The sequence below is a fragment of the Nuphar pumila genome, chromosome 6, assembly GCF_984573655.1.
Source record: "Nuphar pumila chromosome 6, dmNupPumi1.hap1.1, whole genome shotgun sequence".
Taxonomy (NCBI): domain Eukaryota; kingdom Viridiplantae; phylum Streptophyta; class Magnoliopsida; order Nymphaeales; family Nymphaeaceae; genus Nuphar; species Nuphar pumila.
The window spans coordinates 1,306,029-1,325,068 of NC_143254.1; the positions used below are offsets into that span (position 1 = coordinate 1,306,029).

The 19,040-nt window shown below is 37.8% G+C and overlaps 1 protein-coding gene across 3 annotated transcripts in view; it reads right to left on the reverse strand.

The window, feature by feature from the left end:
* The window catches only part of LOC149833615 (uncharacterized), a 33,666-nt gene extending 30,193 nt beyond the window's left edge, over positions 1–3,473 (reverse strand). For 2 of the 3 annotated variants that reach the window (XM_090010909.1, XM_090010907.1), the window contains exons 1-3: positions 3,207–3,420; positions 2,865–3,075; positions 2,605–2,729 (exon numbers count right to left, since the gene is read on the reverse strand). In XM_090010909.1, the coding sequence (XP_089867035.1) occupies positions 2,605–2,729; positions 2,865–3,075; positions 3,207–3,284 (414 nt within the window). In that variant the 5' untranslated portion in view covers positions 3,285–3,420. Of the gene's footprint in view, positions 1–2,604; positions 2,730–2,864; positions 3,076–3,206 lie in introns of all 3 variants that reach the window. The other variant, XM_090010908.1, reaches the window with a different exon arrangement.
* Between the last annotated feature and the right edge of the window lie 15,567 nt (positions 3,474–19,040).

Here is a 19,040-nt window from a genome sequence, read left to right on the forward strand (position 1 = left end):
TCAATAAGGAGAGAAATCCTGGAAGGCAAGGACATCATCATTATGAGGAGAGGCCAAAACTAGTTGGCCACCGCTGAAAGACTGCGAAGGAGGGACATGTTGCCACCGCTAGTGTTGTCGTTGCAAAGACTCAAGCATAAGGGAGAGCAACCATACACTAAGCCGAGAGGGAAGAGAGAGCAAGCTGTGAAGGAAGGGTTGTTCACCACTGGTGTTGGCATTGCAAAAGGTCAAAAGGAAAGGAAGAGCAAAGAGAGAAAACAAAGAGAAGAAACAGGAGCCAAATGGAGAGTCGAGATGTGAAAACGAAATACTGAAACCCTAACCCAACCCTGTCTCTCCAATAGCATATAATTCCAATAAATCTAAAGCCTTGATTTATGTAATACCAACAGATTAGATTAGCGACACTTAAGTTAATGCATATACATATATACTTAAAAAACCAACAACTGAGCTTAATCGGGCCTGAACGAGCTTGACGAGTTAGCCTTTTCAAGCTCGGATCATTTATGCACCTAAGCGTGGGTTAGATGCTTGGACTTTGCTCATTCGCTATTTCGGACAGACCCAAATCAGACTTAAATAATTGGAGCCTAAGCTGAGTCTGAACTACCCAGACTCATTGTGCAAGCTTATCCACCATCCATGTGTCATCCAACATACGTGGATCACTAAACAACAAGCCAAGTTTCTTGGCAATAAACCAACTACAGACAATTCCAAATGAGCTTTGTCCACAAAGAATGAAGTAATGCAACCATGAATCTCATGGAGAGTTTGATCCTAAATGAAAGCCAATAGCATGCTCAACACATGCAAGTTGGTAGGAACTGACACTTCAAGTGGCAGATGGGTGAGTAACACATAAGAACATGTTATTAAGAGGAGGCAACAACTAGAAACAGTTGCCAGTGCTCCTTAGACTAAGGAGAAAACGGAGTAAAGCACTCAAGGGTGCTCACGTCTAATTTTGCTAGTTACTAAGGTAATAGTTTAACAAGGCGATGATTATTAGCTGGTTTGAGAGGATGATCAGCTACATTGGGATTGAGACATGGCCCAAACTCCTCGAGAGGTAGTAGTGGAGAATGTGCAAAAGCTTGATTGATCAATGTCACATGAAAGTGAAAAGAGCACGAGTAGTGAACTTCCTTTCCCAAAGATGAAACAATGACAATCTTTGAGGAATAAGCATTGGTTAACTCTGCTAACAGCCACAATAAGACAAAACATTCAAGTGTTATCTGAAGTAATTGGACATAAATCACCCATAGGTAGCTTTCCAAGTTTGACACCAAATCCCAGTGCTGAATCCAAAACAAGCAGTAGAAACCACCAAGTTGGATTACAGTGAGGGCAAGGAAAATCCCAACACCAACGGAAAAAGTACATGGGTCCCATAGGTTTGCAAGTGCATAAATAACTTGTGAATCTTGTTCAGTGAAAGCTAATGGTAATTCCATTACTAAACACTTTGTTAGTTTATGCCAAGCCCTGCCAAAAGAGCTTTTATATATGAAATGAAAACTAGTTGGAGTCCATATAGAAAAAAGTTCCAACAATATACTTTGAGCCAGCCATGAGAATAAATTCCATCAAAGTTGTCAAGAATATACAAACTAATAGCAACTATCAGTCAAACGGTTGATCATGGACAACATTTTCTAGCTATATAACTTGACCTAATAAGAAAATTAACTAATCGCCTATGGAAATCTAACTACCTGAACATAAAGTTCTTAGTCCACCCCATAACAAAACATTAGTTTCTAATTAAGATCACTTTCCCTCATAAGTAAAACAGTTGGTTGACTATGAAAGCGTGTTGCAATGTACATGAAATAAAAAACCGTGTTTATCCTTAAACCAATACAACATTAACGAATATTTGTTGAGCACAGAACAGATGTGATCGTTAATGCAGTTTTCAGTGGAGATGTCACATACTTGAGTCTATTTCTTTCTCTCCTTATGTCCGTTCCTTAACAATGTCTGTTATGCTGCCTTTTATTACACAATGCATTGAAACTATTAACTATTTCAGGTGATATAACAAGGAGGCCCTTGAGGCCATGATGCCAGAACAAGTTACATCTATACAACTTAAAGAATTCAACTCATTCATTGGCAACCAAGGCTTCACATGAAAGAAACATATAGTTTCAGCTTTTTTCATCTAAAGCAAGACCATGCAATGAGAAGGACCTGGAAGCCTTGAATCCATAATGTCACAGTTATACAACTTAGAGAACTCAACTCATTCGTTGACAATAGATGCTTTACATGTAAGAAACATATAGTTTCATATTTCTCATCTAAAGCAGTACCGTGCAACACCAACAATGTTAACAAATCATGTGGGATAAAACTTCCAAGCATGTTAGTTCCTAATGGGGACCAATATTCAAAAATGGGATCTCGGTTATATTGCAGCTGACAAATCACAGCTAAAAGCAAGCATGCAGGCGATCCATGTGACGCCTGCGCCTTGAAACATTACTAATAGACAACGACTTCCACAGTCGTTCCCTCCAGCCTAATCGTGGAGAAGCAACAAAGCAATAAGCTCGATCAGCGACTAGGTGGAATAAGGAAACGCACCTGTGGGTACTGCGATATAAGTTGGCCCCATGCACTCGAAGATTCCGAATTGGGCGCCCGCTTCTTCATCCTATTCCATGTCGATACCACTGCCTTCAATTTCTCCACTTCCATCGGTGCACAACCTAACGAACCCAAAATGAAGCAGAACAAAAAAGATTAAAAAGAAAGGTTTTCCATCGCCATTCTTTTCCCATCGGCAAAACCCTCGCTGAAAACAACCCAAGTGACACAACCTATTGCAAATCCAGAGATCGAACCTGATGAAGGAGGTGGCGTCGCGACCGGCTTCTCAACAGCGGCATCCGGATACGAAGCTAGGGTTTCATCCGGTGCCGGATCCTCCGCCGCAGAGCCGATCACTAGATCAGAGGGGAGCTGGTCCCGCGAAGAAGACGCCAATTCCTTCGAGCTGGCCGTGCCGTCTCTCTGCGCCGAGGGCGCCTCTTTCGGCTGCGAGTTCTCCGCCTGCTTCCCCCAATTCAAACCAAACAGCCACGCCAAAAATCAGGATTTTACATTCAATTAAGAATAATCTGAGATACCCACGACGGAAAAAAGGAACACCAAAAAGGATGATGGGGGTTTCTTCGTGGGAATACCTTCAGACGCTTGTTGGGCGGCTGAGGGGGCGGCGACGAAAGCTTCGACGAGGACGAGCTACGCCTGGTGGAAACCATGGCTACCCTTCTCTGATCCGGTTCCCCTCTTCCCCTTCTTCTTCTTCTTCCTATTTTCCCCCTCTTCCCTGCGAGGACGAAAGTCGGTGTCTCTTCCTTGTCTTTCCAGAAGGGCAAAAGAGAGGAAAGGGAAGAGAAAGCGAAGGGTCAGCTGGTACTTGCAAGCAGCAATAAAGAATAAAAAAAAAATAGATTGATTGTCACACTTGTAATCTATATTTACAGGTGATAAATGTGAGGAAGGCGGTTGGGTTTGAATTAGAAGTTAATTTTTTGGTATAATGATGTGTGCTTTGGATGTGGTTAATTGTTTTATTTATTGCTATTTGGTACGGACATGAATTTGTTTCTTAGTTGGGGCCGCCACCCCCCCTCCAAAACCATCTAAGAAGTTTCTTGCTGTGTTAGGATTTTTAAGAAATTTAAGCCACATTCGGAAGCAAGAAATTTTCTCAAATACCAGAAAAAATGCCAACCAGAAGTTTTGATATGATAACTTTTCTAAATAAAAAAATTCCACGTATAGCATGAAAAAAATAAAATGAAAAATGTGAAAAAAAATGAAAGAGACAGAAAAGTTGGTAGGGATTTTTACAATTACTTGGACGGCGAGACGGTGCTGACCATGAGGACGATCCTCCCACACGTAGTCGGCCTGAAGCACGGTCGAGCCCATGAGGATCAGGTGATACTGTGCATGGTCTTCTTCCCCATCTTGTCTCCGAGACACTCGAAGAACAGTTGTCCCCCGAGTTAACCACGTTCGGAGGCAGCGAGACCGGCCAGTCCAAATTGCCCTCGTAGTAGTATATGTTCCCTAGCAGCTTATGTGACTAGGAAGATACGTAACAACTCATAGGCATCGGTGAAAAAAATTCATACATGTGATCACGATTGTGGTGAAGTGGTACCACCGAGTCTTAGACATTACAAGAGCATTCAACACCTTGAGTTGCTGCCCACTCTGGAACGATTGTGACCCCTGCCTATCCATGGAGGCGAGATGGTGCACCTCGATACAATAGTGATGGATTTTGAGGTTGCCCAAGGGTTTTACAGAGATGGTCAACTAGGCATTCATGCGGTGGACGGTGAGCTGCACCATCGCAAGAGAGAGATTTTATGAGGAAATATCCCTTCCCCCCAGTGGAAGCATTTTTTCTATATCAAGATATGTATTTTTTTAGACAAAACTTTTCTTTTGAAAATTACTATATCCTTTAGAATGGTGAAAAAGTTGCACTTTTTTTTTCTACTTTCACTTTTCCTATTGTTTTTTCACTTTCAAATGTACCCTTATGCACCACTTTGGAAACGAGAAAGAGAAAGAGGTAGGAAAGGTGATGCAAAATTGAAGCAGGTTATATGTCCCCCCCCCCCCAAAGACAGTTGTTAGCTACATCTCATGTTCGGGGGTCCGAATGAGCGCCACGTATATAAGCACGTGGGGCTCGTATCCCCGTGTATGTTGGCATCACCTAGCATCAGAGTTGTAAAAACTTAAGTACCCTTTACCGCCATTCTCGTCATGAAACGATGGTTGGAGAAAAAGACAAAAATACCCTTTTATCTAGAAAAGTGAAGCATCGGTTTGAGAAAAGGACAAAAATGCCCTCCATCTAGAAAAGTGAAATGCCGGTTTGAGAAAATAACCAAATTGTTCTTGATCCAGAAAAGGGAGGATGATCTTAACTCTTAAAATAATCCAAACATTATGTTTTTGCCTGAAACAATAAACTTTTGCAACTTCTGTTGTAACAGGCGCTCCCTTTGACGACGCACCCTTTGCAGTCGTCTGTTGTCACCGGACCCTCCTTTGCCATCATATGTTGCCATCAAACCCTCCTTTATCGTCGTCTGCTTCCACCGGAGCACCCTTTGCCGTCATCTACTGTCGTCGAAGCAACCTTTGTCTTTGTTTGTTGTCGCCAGAGCACCTTTTGACATCGTCTGTTGCCGCCAGAGCATCCTTTGTCGTCGTCTGCGCAGTGGCAACATTGTTGCTACCATCGGCTGCGTCTCCCTTCTGGGTGTTTTTCCTCCATTGTCAGATTACCAAAACTCTTATCGTTTCGGTGAGTTTCATGCAAGGTTTCGTTATGTAAACAAATCGATTTGTAAATCTGAATGTTAAATCTTACAATTGGATGACTGTCTTCATGCTAAATAACACGTATTTTCATATTAAAACAAATCAATTTATACCTATCCACCTTTTGGGCATCAAAAAATAGTTAGCACGATTTGTTCTTATGAAGGCCAAACATTGCAACGATATGTACTTATGAAGGCTAATTTTCTACAATGATTTGTACGTTTGAAGCATGAACGATTTAATGAAACTACCATGATTCTTAATTTTGATAAATTATACAATAATGTATACATATAAAGCCAAACGTTACAACGATATGTGCGAAGGTTGCGATTTATACAACGATTTGTAAGTTTGAAGCAACAACTATTTATACATTTAAAGCACTAGCAATGTGTATTTATAAAGTTACCTTGATCTGTACTTAAGTTTGCTAAATCTTATAATGATGTTTACTTATGAAGCCAAATATTGCGACAATTTATAATATTGGTGATAGTTTAATGAATAAGATAATTTGTATTATTATATACTTGGGGAGGCAATTATAACGTATAATGATGCGGTTAAATTTATGTATTGTGCAGGTTAGCAATGTCTACAGCTCATCAGACAAGAAATAACCCCTCGTTCTATGGAATGAATATTAGAGAAGTTATCTGTCAGGCCTATCTATATGAGCGTTATGAAAGATAACAAAATATAATGAAGATTGAGAATGATAAAGACAAGGAGAAAGCGTTGGAATTGTATAATGCGAGGATTATCCATTAGATATTGAGGCTGAAGACCAAAGGAAGAATGAGGAAGAACTAAAGATGAAGAAGAAGAAGGATGACAAAGAGAAGGAAAAGCAAATGAATAAGGAGGAAGAGAACGAAAAGCAACGGCAAAGGAAGAAAGCAGAGGAGAGGGAAAGGCAAAGGAAGAAGGAGGAGTAGGAGAATGAAAGGCAAAAAAATAACGAGGAGGAGGAAGAGAGGGAAAGGCAAAAAAAGAATGAGAAGGAGGAGAGAGAAATGCAATTGAAGAAGAAGAAGGCGGAGGAAGAGAAGGAAAGGCAACTGATGAAGCAGAAATATTTTGAAAAGCAAAGGAGGATAAGGCAAATGAAGAAGGAGGCGGATGAGAGGGAAAGGCAAAAAAAGAATAAAGAGGAAGAGAGGGAAAGACAATTGAAGAAGAAGGAAGAAGAGAAGGAAAGATAAATAATGAAGATGAAAGACAAAGGATGAAGCACCAGGATGAGAAAGAGAAGAAAAGGCAAAGGAAGGAGAAGGAGGATGAGGAAAAGAAGAAAAGGCAAAAGAAGGAGAAGAAGGACAAGAAAGATAAGGAAGGAGAAAGAAAGAAGCAGAAGGAGAAAGAGAATGTAAGATAAAGGAAAAAATAAGAGGAGGAAGAGAAGGAAAGGGAAAGGAAGGAAGAAATTGAAAAGCAGAGGAGGGAGGCGATAGAGTGAAGGACGAAAGAAGTAGAAAAGCAGTGGGATGTGGCAGACCAACAAGAAAGGCAGAGGATGGAGGGAGGGAGTGAAGAGGAGAAAATTGTGACAAAGGTATATAAATCGATCGTCTGTCACAATTTATTGTGATAGGTATTACTGTGATAGCGATTACTATGTATAGCGATTATTATGATAGCGATTCATGTATAGTGATTACTATGAATGATTTACTGTGATAGGTATTATTATACATAGCGATTATTGTGATATCGATTACTATGTTAGCGATTACTGTGATAGTGTGTGTGCAACGATTATTATTTATAACAATTACTGTCTACAGCTAGGTGTATAACTACAAATAGGACTAATTTATAATTGATACAAATAATATGTTATTTTGTGTTACAGGGAGGTCAGAAAAGAAGTAGAGCACCAGGTGAAAAGCTCGGAGGACGATGTCAGTGGCCTGTAGTTCTGTCGTGGTATGATCAGCTGAGTGTATATCAGAAGGATCAATTACGAAATATGCACTTTGGTGGCCTTCTGGACCAGCAATATTTTGAAACGTGTTGGAACACCATGACCCACCTGGTAAATAAGTGAAATCATCAGATGAACACATTCCAATTTGATTCTTTTGAGATCACCATGACCCTAGAAGATATAGCACGGATTACTAGTCGTAAGTGTCTTGGCAGTGTTGTCCTATTACGGGATTCAAACTATAACGCAAGGAAAAAGTGCACGACCCTTCTAAGAATGTCGATGGACGACTGGAGTCAATGTATTTCTGGTGGAAGCAATTCTACATCGATGAAAGTTTCTTCTTTCTGTAATAAATGGGAAGGTTGGTCCGCTACATGTGTATATAAAAGAGCTGACCAAGAGTTGCGCGACTTCCTTCTTTATTTTTTCGGTCTTACTTTATTTTCCGATTGTTCTGGTTCGAGAATAAGTTACTTATAGCTGCAGTACCTGGAAGACTTAGACAAAGTCGACAACTATGCATAAGGTACTGCTATGCTCGCACACTTGTACAGTCAACTTTACCGTGCGAATAAGGATACAAAAACTGTCAGAGTGTTTTGCCATTTGTTCAGGTATTTGTTTATTACATATTTAGTACTTGTAGACTAAGCTCGTTGAAGATTATAGTGTTACTAATATATTATTTTTGTAAGCCTCGGCGTGAGAGCATATTATCACGTTGCATCCTCAGTGTGGCCCTGCGATTTATGGTTTTCCAAAGATTGATCAGTGGGCTAGACTAAATGTCAAGAAGGATAATGCTAAGTTCATTTTAGATGGGTTGTAACTAAATGAGGTAAATGGTTTAAGATCATTTACAATTGGTTCAACATTTATCATTCAGTAGTATAAATCATTAAAATGTTTAGCATTCTTAAGTAATCATTGCTGCAGGATTTTGTCTTTGTTAGTACAAATCAATATCGCTTTAGCATTTATCTTTTAGTACTATAAATCATAGTAATAATTTGCATTCTTAGTAACAATCATTATAATATATTTAACACTTGTTATTATAAATAATTTTAATATTTAGCATTCATTAGCATGAATAATTGTCTATACCTAAATCATAATCTCTAATGTATAGGTTGTGTGGAGACCATATGGAGATGGGGAGGACAAGGACTAAGAGCTTGTTGCAGAGGGTGCGAGACTGTCTGACCGTGATATTTGGCTGTTTAGCAATTATGAAGCTGAGTTGCAGCATGGTAGTCGAGTTCTTCTACAATCTGGCTTGGGACAGTCTATCCCAAAGAAGCCTGTGGAAGTGAGAATGAAGATGAATAGTGGTGGGGCTAGGAACGTGAATTGGCACGAACGCTACAGGGAACAATTGGATAGCTGAAATAAAGGAGGTGTTCGTGCCATAGCGTATGAGTATAAAGAACGACAATATGATCCCAACTATTTCCAAAAATATTGGGAACCCATACATCGAAATTTGGAGATTGAGAATATTGGGAACCCATGCCTCCCTCTTGACCCCCATCATGTCGCATCCCAGCAAAGAAAACTCATCCATCGTCTCCCTCTGGTTACAACAACGATTACCTCAGTAACAGTACACGGTGAGGAGCGAACAAACCTCACAAAAGAGAACATAGTCTTCGGCACAAGGTTTCAGATGTTGGAGAGGGAGAATAAGGACTTACGGAAGGAGGTGAGCAATTTAAGGAGACAAATGCAGTCACTGATAGAGATAATGACCATTGTTTATAATAAGATCGAGGGAACACACAAGTGCCACTGAACAGATCGTTATAATGTTCAACCTTCATAAATAAAAGTGATTGTATTTGTTTTTTATAAGAGACCACGATTGGCTTGCAATCAGTTGTATATAAGAGATTACGATTTATTTTTTATAGAAGGTGTTCTATCACGATCTGTACAACCATCCCACTTAAACTCATCAAATAATCGAGCCAAATCTGTTTGAATATCCTATTGCGATTTTCCTTCATGAGCTTTGTCCTAGAGAACGATACCTTCCATCGCGATTTACACAATGACATTTGAAAATGACGAAAAAGAAAAAATAAACAAATTGACATGATGTTTAGACTTAGTAAAAAACAAATCAAGTTAACTTTCCGATACAAACGTCATTGTGTATATCACTCTGGGCGTGGGAGCATAGTAAAGAAAAATTTGTTGAAGGTTATACTCTTACTAATATATTGATTTTGTAGACTTGGGCGTGGGAGCATATTGTAGAGTTGCAGTATAAGTATGGCCCTGCGATTTGTGATTATTCAAAGATCGGCTGGTGGTCTAAAATTAATGTAAAGCAAGATAATGTTAAGGTCATTTTAGATGGTCTACAATTAAATAAGGTAAATGGTTTGAAATCGTTTATAATCGTTTCAGCATTTATCATACAGTAGTATAAATCATTGAAATGTCTAGCATTCTTAAGTAATCATTGTTGTAGGATTTTGTCTTCGTTCGTACAAATCGTTATCGCTTTAGCATTTATCTTCAGTACTGTAAATCGTTGTAATCGTTTTCATCCTTAAGTAATGATCGTTGTAGGATTTTGTATTCCTTAGTACAAATCGTTATCGCTTACGCATATAACTTTCAGTACTATAAAATGTAGTAGTCGTTTGCATTCTTAAGTAATGATCTTTGTAGGATTTTGTATTCCTTAGTACATATTGTTATGCCTTTAGCATTTAACTTTCAGTACTGTAAATCATTGTAATTGTTTGCATTCATAAGTAATGATCGTTGCAGGATTTTGTATTCCTTAGTACAAATCGCTATTGCTTAATCATTTAACTTTCAGTACTGTAAATCGTAGTAATCGTGTGCATTCTTAAGTAATGTTCTTTATAGAATTTTGTATTCCTTAGTATATATCATTATGCCTTTAGCATTTAACTTTCAGTATTGTAAATCGTTGTAATCGTTTGCATTCATAAGTAATGATCATTGCAGGATTTTGTATTCCTTAGTATATATTGTTATCGCTTTAGCATTTAACTTTCATTAGTGTAAGTCGTTATAATCGTTAGCATTCTTAGTAACAATCGTAAGATATTTAGCACTCATTATTATAAATAATTTGAACAATACATTACAACCATATTTATTTATATGAGTATTTAGTTACAATACATCATGACCAATGGTTTGGCTTAGATACAATACATGACCATTATCATCATCGAAGAAAACAGACATCAGCATCAACCCACGTCCAAATAGTGATGTGCTTCAAAACAGACATCATCAACATCAGCACTTTCAGTTTACTCAGTGGCCTTCGCTAGTCACTCGGAACGAATGAAAGCAAATCTATATACCAATGGAGATCCTTATTTGTTTGCAAGTTTTTTTTTCACGATGTATATTGGCAACAGATAAAGGTATGGATCCCAACAGGTAGAGAAGATGTAGCCCGCACAACTAGCATATTTGTCATGAAGTATATCGAAGATTAAACAAATATTTTTTTAACTGAAAAGTATGGTTTGTGAATGATTGAGAGTCTGACAGTAGGAATAGATCAAATAGATGGTCATCAACACCCACCTGTCAATCATGCAGAATATTTGTGCTTGCTTCGGTATAGCGGCAAAGATTGATGATGATTATGATCGTTATATACTGCATAGGCTTTGATATACTTCACAACAAATACGACACAGTCGTATGTGTCATGAATATATCGATGTATCCACAGAAGATAACCACTATAATCATCATCAAAGATTATACAGATCTTTTCTTACGGCGTGAAACAACTAGGTTATCAGTTCAAACACCATCCATCAAGCAAAGGTAGAAGAATAAAGAAGAAAGAAAAATACAAGGAAGAAGAAAAAGGAAAAGAAGAAGTCATATGAAAAAGAAGAAGAAGACGAAGTTGCTTTGCCGCAAAAAAGAAAGAGGAAGAGAGGTTAAATAGATCAGAGTTTTAGACCTAGACAACGGGTCGGGTCACTCCCCCACCTAAATCCATCACACAAATCGAGACATTATTCAGACTACGAATCTAGGTAACCTAATAAATACAAATCGACTTATAACCACAATACTTTAAGTTTCATAATTTAGCAATATTTATCCTATCACGATTTTCTGCTACGAGCTTTGTCAATGTGAACGATATGTCTTATCACGATTTACACAATGACTGATTCATAAATGACGGAAAAGAAAACAATAAACATATTGACATGATGTTTAGATTGATACGTCATATCGCGTTAACTAGTTTTGTAAAAGGCAGCTAAAATAACATTTATTTATTTAATTAATGTGTAATACAATTAATTTATGCACGGTTTTTGAAAATGGGAGGTAGGTAAAATGACGTTTCCTTTATATATGAATGACACGTCGCACAAGTTCAGGAGGGTGTCGATTCGCTTTGCTTTATGATTAAGGAACAAACGAACTAGCGATTCCTTTAGAATGATATGTTCGTGAAACAAACATATAACTTGCTTCATCGTGAAGGGGGTATCAATATCGAGGAAGGAAACGACGACAGCTACAAGGCCAACGATGTCGACGAAGATGACGACGATAGCTAGACGATCAACGATGGTGATGAAGGAGACGACCAGTGATGGCGATTCAGGCGTATATTTTATAAACCTTGTGACTAGTTTCTGCAATATTTGCCTTTTATATGGCGTATATTCAATTTGTGTTGTGTACTGTAGAAAGCAATTTTAATGTCGAATACTGAATATTATGCTCATGTCAGTGGAACATCCACAAAAAAAGGTGTGTGAAAACGCTGCAAAGAGCTCCAAGAGAATATCAATCAGATGCAAGATGAATTTGCAGAAGGGAACACTATCAATAATTTTGTATGTATGAAACCACTATCAGTTATATATTTATGTATGCCATGGGTATGTATGTTAACAAGTTCATATTTGTTGCTAACAGACTATATTCAATTTTGTCATGTATATTAAAAGCAACACAACATGCAATACTAGACACATTGTCACCCCTTATTTCATAGTATATCGGTACTCTTATGTACTTATTTTATTTTATGATTTACTGTTGTTGCTTCGTGTTTTAACCTAACTATTATCACTCTTTCGTTCAACAGATGTACGTCTGCCAAAAGCCATAGACCATTGGATTTCAAGATGCACTACCATGCTGGGGTAACGATGATCACTAGAGAGACTTTTGGTCAAGTGAAAAGGTAAGTGAACAAACCTCTTGTCCAAGGTTTAGGCCTAACATTCCTAACATGATTTGTCTATCAATTTCTAATATATTATATCAATTCACATATATTGATTCCTACACTCTGGCAAATTGCTGAGCATTGGGTCTTATACGTGATGGATTTATCGAAAAAACAACTATAGTGCTACAACTCATTGGACTTTCACACTGGTGTACAACGTGACGTTATGCATTTGATAAGTTTTTGTCTATAAGTGTATCATATCTATTACGGTGGCCCAGATTTTACTATATTCTGTATTAACCACATGAGGAATTCCTAAAAGACATTTTGGGTATCGACATTGGTGAATGGAGCTTGCTCTGTGCTGACCATGCTTCTTTACAAAGTAATGGTGTCGATTGTGGCGTATTCGTAATAAAGTATATTGAAGCAATATACAATGGACGAGAACCTGGTTTCGACGCCGTATGCTCTTTATTATCCTCTGTTATTGGGGACTTAATTTATATATTGGTTTCACATTACATTTTTGTTGCAGGATGATATTACGAGATTCTACACTAAATTATGCCAAAAATTGACTGAGTTTCTAAATACGAAAGAGAAAAAGAATCAGCTGATAAGAGTACTTACAAGGCAACAAACGATGTGACTCCCTAGGACTAATATGATGTACAAAGATTACTAACAGATTTTGTAGACTATGTATACCAAATTTTGTAAGACTGTACACAAATTATGTAAATCTCTCTGGGTTGAAATAAAATTTCAATTTTACTAAACACACAAATAAGTTGGACTATTATGTGTCACCTCTATAGACGATTACTCTCTCTATATGTATCTCTACTTACAATTTGAGAATGTTCGTTGTAATCGTTGTAATGTTTGAGAAGTTTATCTATGTGAACAAATCGTTGTAATGTTCTCTCTAGTAAATGTTCGTCCTTCGTAAATGAACATCCTATAAGCGATTAGAGATGTGTATTGTTCAGAAGTCATAATTTTCACCCTTCAAGAATGAAAATCGCAAAAAAGATTAGTCATGTATGCGGTGAACAAAGGCTGATAATGTTCACCCTTCGTAAATGAACATCCTATAAAAGAATAGAGATGCATATTGCTCAGAAATTGTTGTAATGCTCACCCTTCGTGAATGAAAATCGCAAAAAGGATTAGCGATGTATGCAGTGAACAAATGCTTGTAATGTTTGCCCTTTGTAAATGAACATCCTATAAGCAATTAGAGATGCGTACTGTTCAGAAATTATTGTAATTTTCACCCTCCATGAATGAAAATCACAAAAGGGATTAGTGATGTATGCGGTGAATAAAGGCTTGTAATATTCACCCTTCATAAATGAACATCCTATAAAAGATTAGAGTTGTGTATGGTTAAAAATCGTTGTAATGCTCACCCTTCGTGAATGAAAATTGCAAAAGGGATTAGCGATGTATGCGGTGAACAAATGCTTGTAATGTTTGCCCTTCGTAAATGAAAATCTTATAAGCGATTAGAGATGTGTATTGTTCATAAATCATTGTAATGCTCACCCTCCATGAATGAAAATCACAAAAGGGATTAGCGATGTATGTGGTGAACAAAGGCTTGAAATGTTCGCCCTTCGTAAATGAACATCCTATAAAAGTTTAGAGATGTGTACTGTTAAGAAATCGTTGTAATGCTCACCCTCCGTGAATGAAAATCGCAAAAAGGATTAGCGATGTATGCAGTGAACAAATGCTTGTAATGTTTGCCCTTAGTAAATGAACATCCTATAAGCAATTAGAGATGTGTACTGTTCAGAAATTATTGTAATTTTCACCCTCCATGAATGAAAATCACAAAAGGGATTAGCGATGTATGCGGTGAATAAAGGCTTGTAATGTTTGTTTTTTGTAAATGAACATCTTATAAAAGATTAGAGATATGTATTGTTCAGAAGTCGTTGTAATGTTCACCCTCCATAAATGAAAATCGCAAAAGGGATTACCGTTGTGTACAGTGAACAAAGGCTTGTAATGTTCGCCCTTTATAAATGAAAATCCTATAAGCGAATAAAGATGTGTACTATTTAAAAATTATTGTAATGCTCACCCTCCGTAAATGAAAATCGCAAAAGGGCTTAGCAATGTATACAATGAGCAAATGCTTGTAATGTTTGACCTTTGTAAATGAACATTCTATAAGCGATTAGAGATGTGTACTGTTCAGAAATTATTGTAATTTTTACCCTTCGTGAATAAAAATCGCAAAAGGGATTAGCGATGTATGCAGTGAACAAAGGCTTGTAATGTTCACCCTTCTTAAATGAACATCCTATAAAAGATTAGAGATGTGTACTGTTCAAAAATCATTGTAATTCTCACCCTCTGTGAATGAAAATCATAAAAAGGATTAGCGATGTATGCAGTGAACAAATGCTTGCAATATTCGCCATTCGTAAATGAAAATCCTATAAGCGATTAGCGATGTGTACTGTTCAGAAATCATTGTAATACTCACCCTCCGTGAATGAAAATCACAAAAGGGATTAGCGATGTATGCGGTGAACAAAGGCTTGTAATGTTCGCCCTTCGTAAATGAACATCCTATAAAAGATTAGAGATGTGTATTGTTCAGAAATCATTGTAATGCTTACCCTCCGTGAATGAAAATCACAAAAGGGATTAGCGATGTATGCAGTGAACAAATGCTTGTAATGTTTGCCCTTCATAAATTAACATCCTATAAGTGATTAGAGATGTGTACTGTTCAAAAATCGTTGTAATGCTCACCCTCCATAAATGAAAATCGCAAAATGTATTAGCGATCTATGCGGTGAACAAAGGCTTGTAATGTTCGCCCTTCATAAATGAACATCCTATAAAAGATTAGAGATGTGTACTGTTCAGAAGTCATTGTAATGCTCACCCTCCATAAATGAAAATCGCAAAAGGGATTACTGTTGTGTATAGTGAACAAAGGCTTGTAATGTTCGCCATTTGTAAATGAAAATCCTATAAGCGAATAGAGATGTGTACTGTTCAGAAATTGTTGTAATGCTCACCCTCCGTAAATGAAAATCGCAAAAGGGATTAACTATGTATGCGATGAACAAATGCTTGTAATGTTCGCCTTTCGTAAATGAAAATCCTATAAGCGATTAGAGATGTGTACTGTTCAGAAATCGTTGTAATGCTCACCCTCCGCGAATGAAAATCGCAAAAGGGATTAGCGTTTAGTGTTTAGTGTTTAGTGTTTAATGTTTAGGTTTTAGGTTTTAGGTTTTAGGAATTAGGGTTTGGATAGTAGGGTTTAGGTTTTGGGTTTAGGGTTTAGGTAGCAGAGTTTATGGTTTATTTTTTAGGGTTCAGGTATTAGGGTTTATGGTTTGTGGTTTAGGGTTTAGGTAGTATGGTTTAGGGTATAGGTAGTAGGGTTCAGGGTTCAGTTTTTAGGGTTTATGGTGTAGGGTTTGGGGTTTAGGATTTAGTGTTTAGGGTTTAGATAGTAGGGTTTAGGGTTTAGGTTTAGGATTTAGGGTTTTGGGTTTAAATAGTGTGGATTTAGGGTTTAGGGTTTAGGGTTTCAGATGTAAGGTTTAGGATTTAGGGTATAGGGTTTAGTGTCTAGGCTTTTGGGATTAGAGTTTATGATTAGGGTTCAGGGTTTATTGTTTAGGGTATATGGTTTTAGGTTTTAAGAAGCGACCACGACAATGATATATCAATCAGAATACCCTATTGTTCCTCAAGAGGGAAAGATATATAGCTTGTAAAACTCTTTTCTCTTTTGCAATGAAACTAGTAGGGGTCTACCTAGGTATTCTTCGTCAATGAGAAATTCGGGGTTGGGAGTAGGAAAAATGAAGGAAAAAGATGATTTTTCCTGGAGAGTGATGGTGGTCTTTCTGGATCAAAATTGTGTCGAATAGATGTAATTGGTGACAATGAACTCGAGGATAAGATCTCTAGAATTAAGGCAATGACCAAGGAGGCTCGATTGGTGGAGAGGTTGGAAATGGAAGGGAATGGAGATGTTATAATTCAGAAAGCTAACAACATTCTTCAAAAAGGGTCTATCGAGTCATCGATAGAATTGTCGAGTTAGAGAATTGAGGAAAATCCTATAAAGGGAGAGGTCGATGAGCCTTTGGGGGAATTTTCCCAGCTTATCTGGTCTCGTCTGAGGAAATTTCCTCGAAAATTGTATTTGGCTAGGTTCACGGGAGGGATTTGAAGAAGTTTGAGCAGGAAAGAGATAGTTGGCAGGCAAAGTTCGCCTGCGCCATAAGGCATAGGTGATTTGGGAAAATTGGGTTCCAAAAATAAAGAAGACGAAGGTGCAGGACCAATGCTTAGAGAGAGACCCAAAGGATTTCAGGGATCTCAGAATGTGGGCGTAGTCGGGGAAAATAGGAATAAGACTTGTATCAATGATGGTGGTGTTAAAGATAAATAAAGGATCACGATGATTCTTAGCATCAACCAATTTTTGTTCAAGATCACACATCTACAAATGTAGCTGACATTTGAACTCCTCAAATGTTGTTTACATATGAAGCTGGCAGCCACGATTTCTGTTCCATAGAAATCGACAATGTCATGCATTCACATATATCACTGGCAGCCGAACTCCTCAAATGTCGTTTACATATATAGCTGGCAAACTCCTCAAATGTCATTTACATATGTAGCTAGTAGCCAAACTCCTCAAAGATCGTCTTCCGAAGATCATACTTTACGTATGTAGCTGACAGTCAAATGAGTGCCTAAAATTATGAGATTGGTTAGCCCAACCTGTGTTATCTTATCTACCACCTGTATGTAAATCGAGCCTGTGTTATCTTATCGTCAACCTGTATGCTAACCAAAAATGGTTAAAAATGATAATAGTTATGGATGTAGTTATCGTAAATAACTTTTTCCTTAGTAACAACAAGCTCATATTTCATGTAAGAGATTAAGCACATTTTTTTAAATACAAATATTTCTTCTTTCATGGTATCAAAGCCACCTTATTCAACGAGCAAATCAATGTCGTCCAGCTCATCAAACTCGTTAGTCTCAATAACACCTACTGCATCAGCAACTCAGTAGAACACGGTGGCAAGTCTAGTCTCAATTAAATTGAATAGAGACAAACTATCTTCTCGGGCGTTTGCAGTTGAATGTCAGTCATGGTGAGTCAAGACCTTTTAGATTTTGCCGATGGGTCATCTTCTCAACCCATCGAATTTGTCACTGTCAAGGAAGGAAGGCAGATCAGATAGTCAATTCGGACTATCATACATAGCAAAAAGCCGACCAACTGGTTCTGAGCTGGATCAAAGCTACTGTCTCTGAAGCGGTCCTTAGACAAATCATGATATCTAAGTCTGCCTGTGATGTTTGGGTAGCGATGGAGAAATCCTATGGTTCACAGTCACCATTGCGAATCATGATGTTGAAGAAAGAACTAACTTTCATCAAAAAAGAATCAATAGACATGTTGGCATATCTTGACAAAATCATATTCCTATCTGATTCGTTGGCTGCCTCACGTCATCCAGTTGATGACACGGATCTCATTCAGATAACTCTTAATGGGCTGCCCATTGAGTATGAAAGCTTTGTAACATCTGTTACAACTGGCGCTACCATTCATGAATTTGATGATCTATATGATCTACTTATAAGTCAAGAAAAGAGAGTACTCCTGTTGCACTCCAAACAGTTTGAATCTCAAGAATTAACCCAAACTGCCTTTTCGACCATTCGCAGTAGAGGCCAAGGATATGGTTCCTACAAAGGTCGCTGGAATCAAGGAAGGGGACATGGGCGCAATTCTCCCTTGAAAAACACCTTCAATCAAGGTAACTCACATCAATGAGCACCTGTAACTTGTCAATACAAACGCGATCACACTGCAAAAGATTGTTGGGATATTCCGAAAGCATTTTTGGCTATGTCCATGCAACAGAGTGGGGACGACTATTGGTACCCAGATATGGGTGCTACTAATCATCTGACGATGAATGAGCAGAACTTTGCAAACAAATCCCCATATCAAGGGAGTGAGTCCATCATGATAGAAAATGGTAAGACTCTTCCTATTTCTCTTACAAAAGACATGGTTATTTTATTCAGAGGATCTCAATTTGCGTTAAAGAATGTCCTCCATGTTCTTGCCATCACAAAGAACTTATTGTCTGTTGGTCAATTCACTACGGATAATTATTGTATTTTTTAATTCACTCCATCTCAATTTATTGTTAAGGATCGTTAGATAGGCAAGATTTGGCTTTGAAGATCGAAAACCAGTATGGGTCTATATTCAATCAAGGAAAGCAGTGATTCTTCATTGATGACAACATATGCGAAACAATACAAATCCTTTGATACATGGCATCAACGGCTTGAACATGCCAATAAGGTAATTGTGTCATTTCTTAAATCTAGCAATGTTATTTTCTTTGATAAGAAGAAGCAAACAAAAACTTGTGTTGATTGCATCATTGAAAATGCTCACAAAGAACCTTTTGG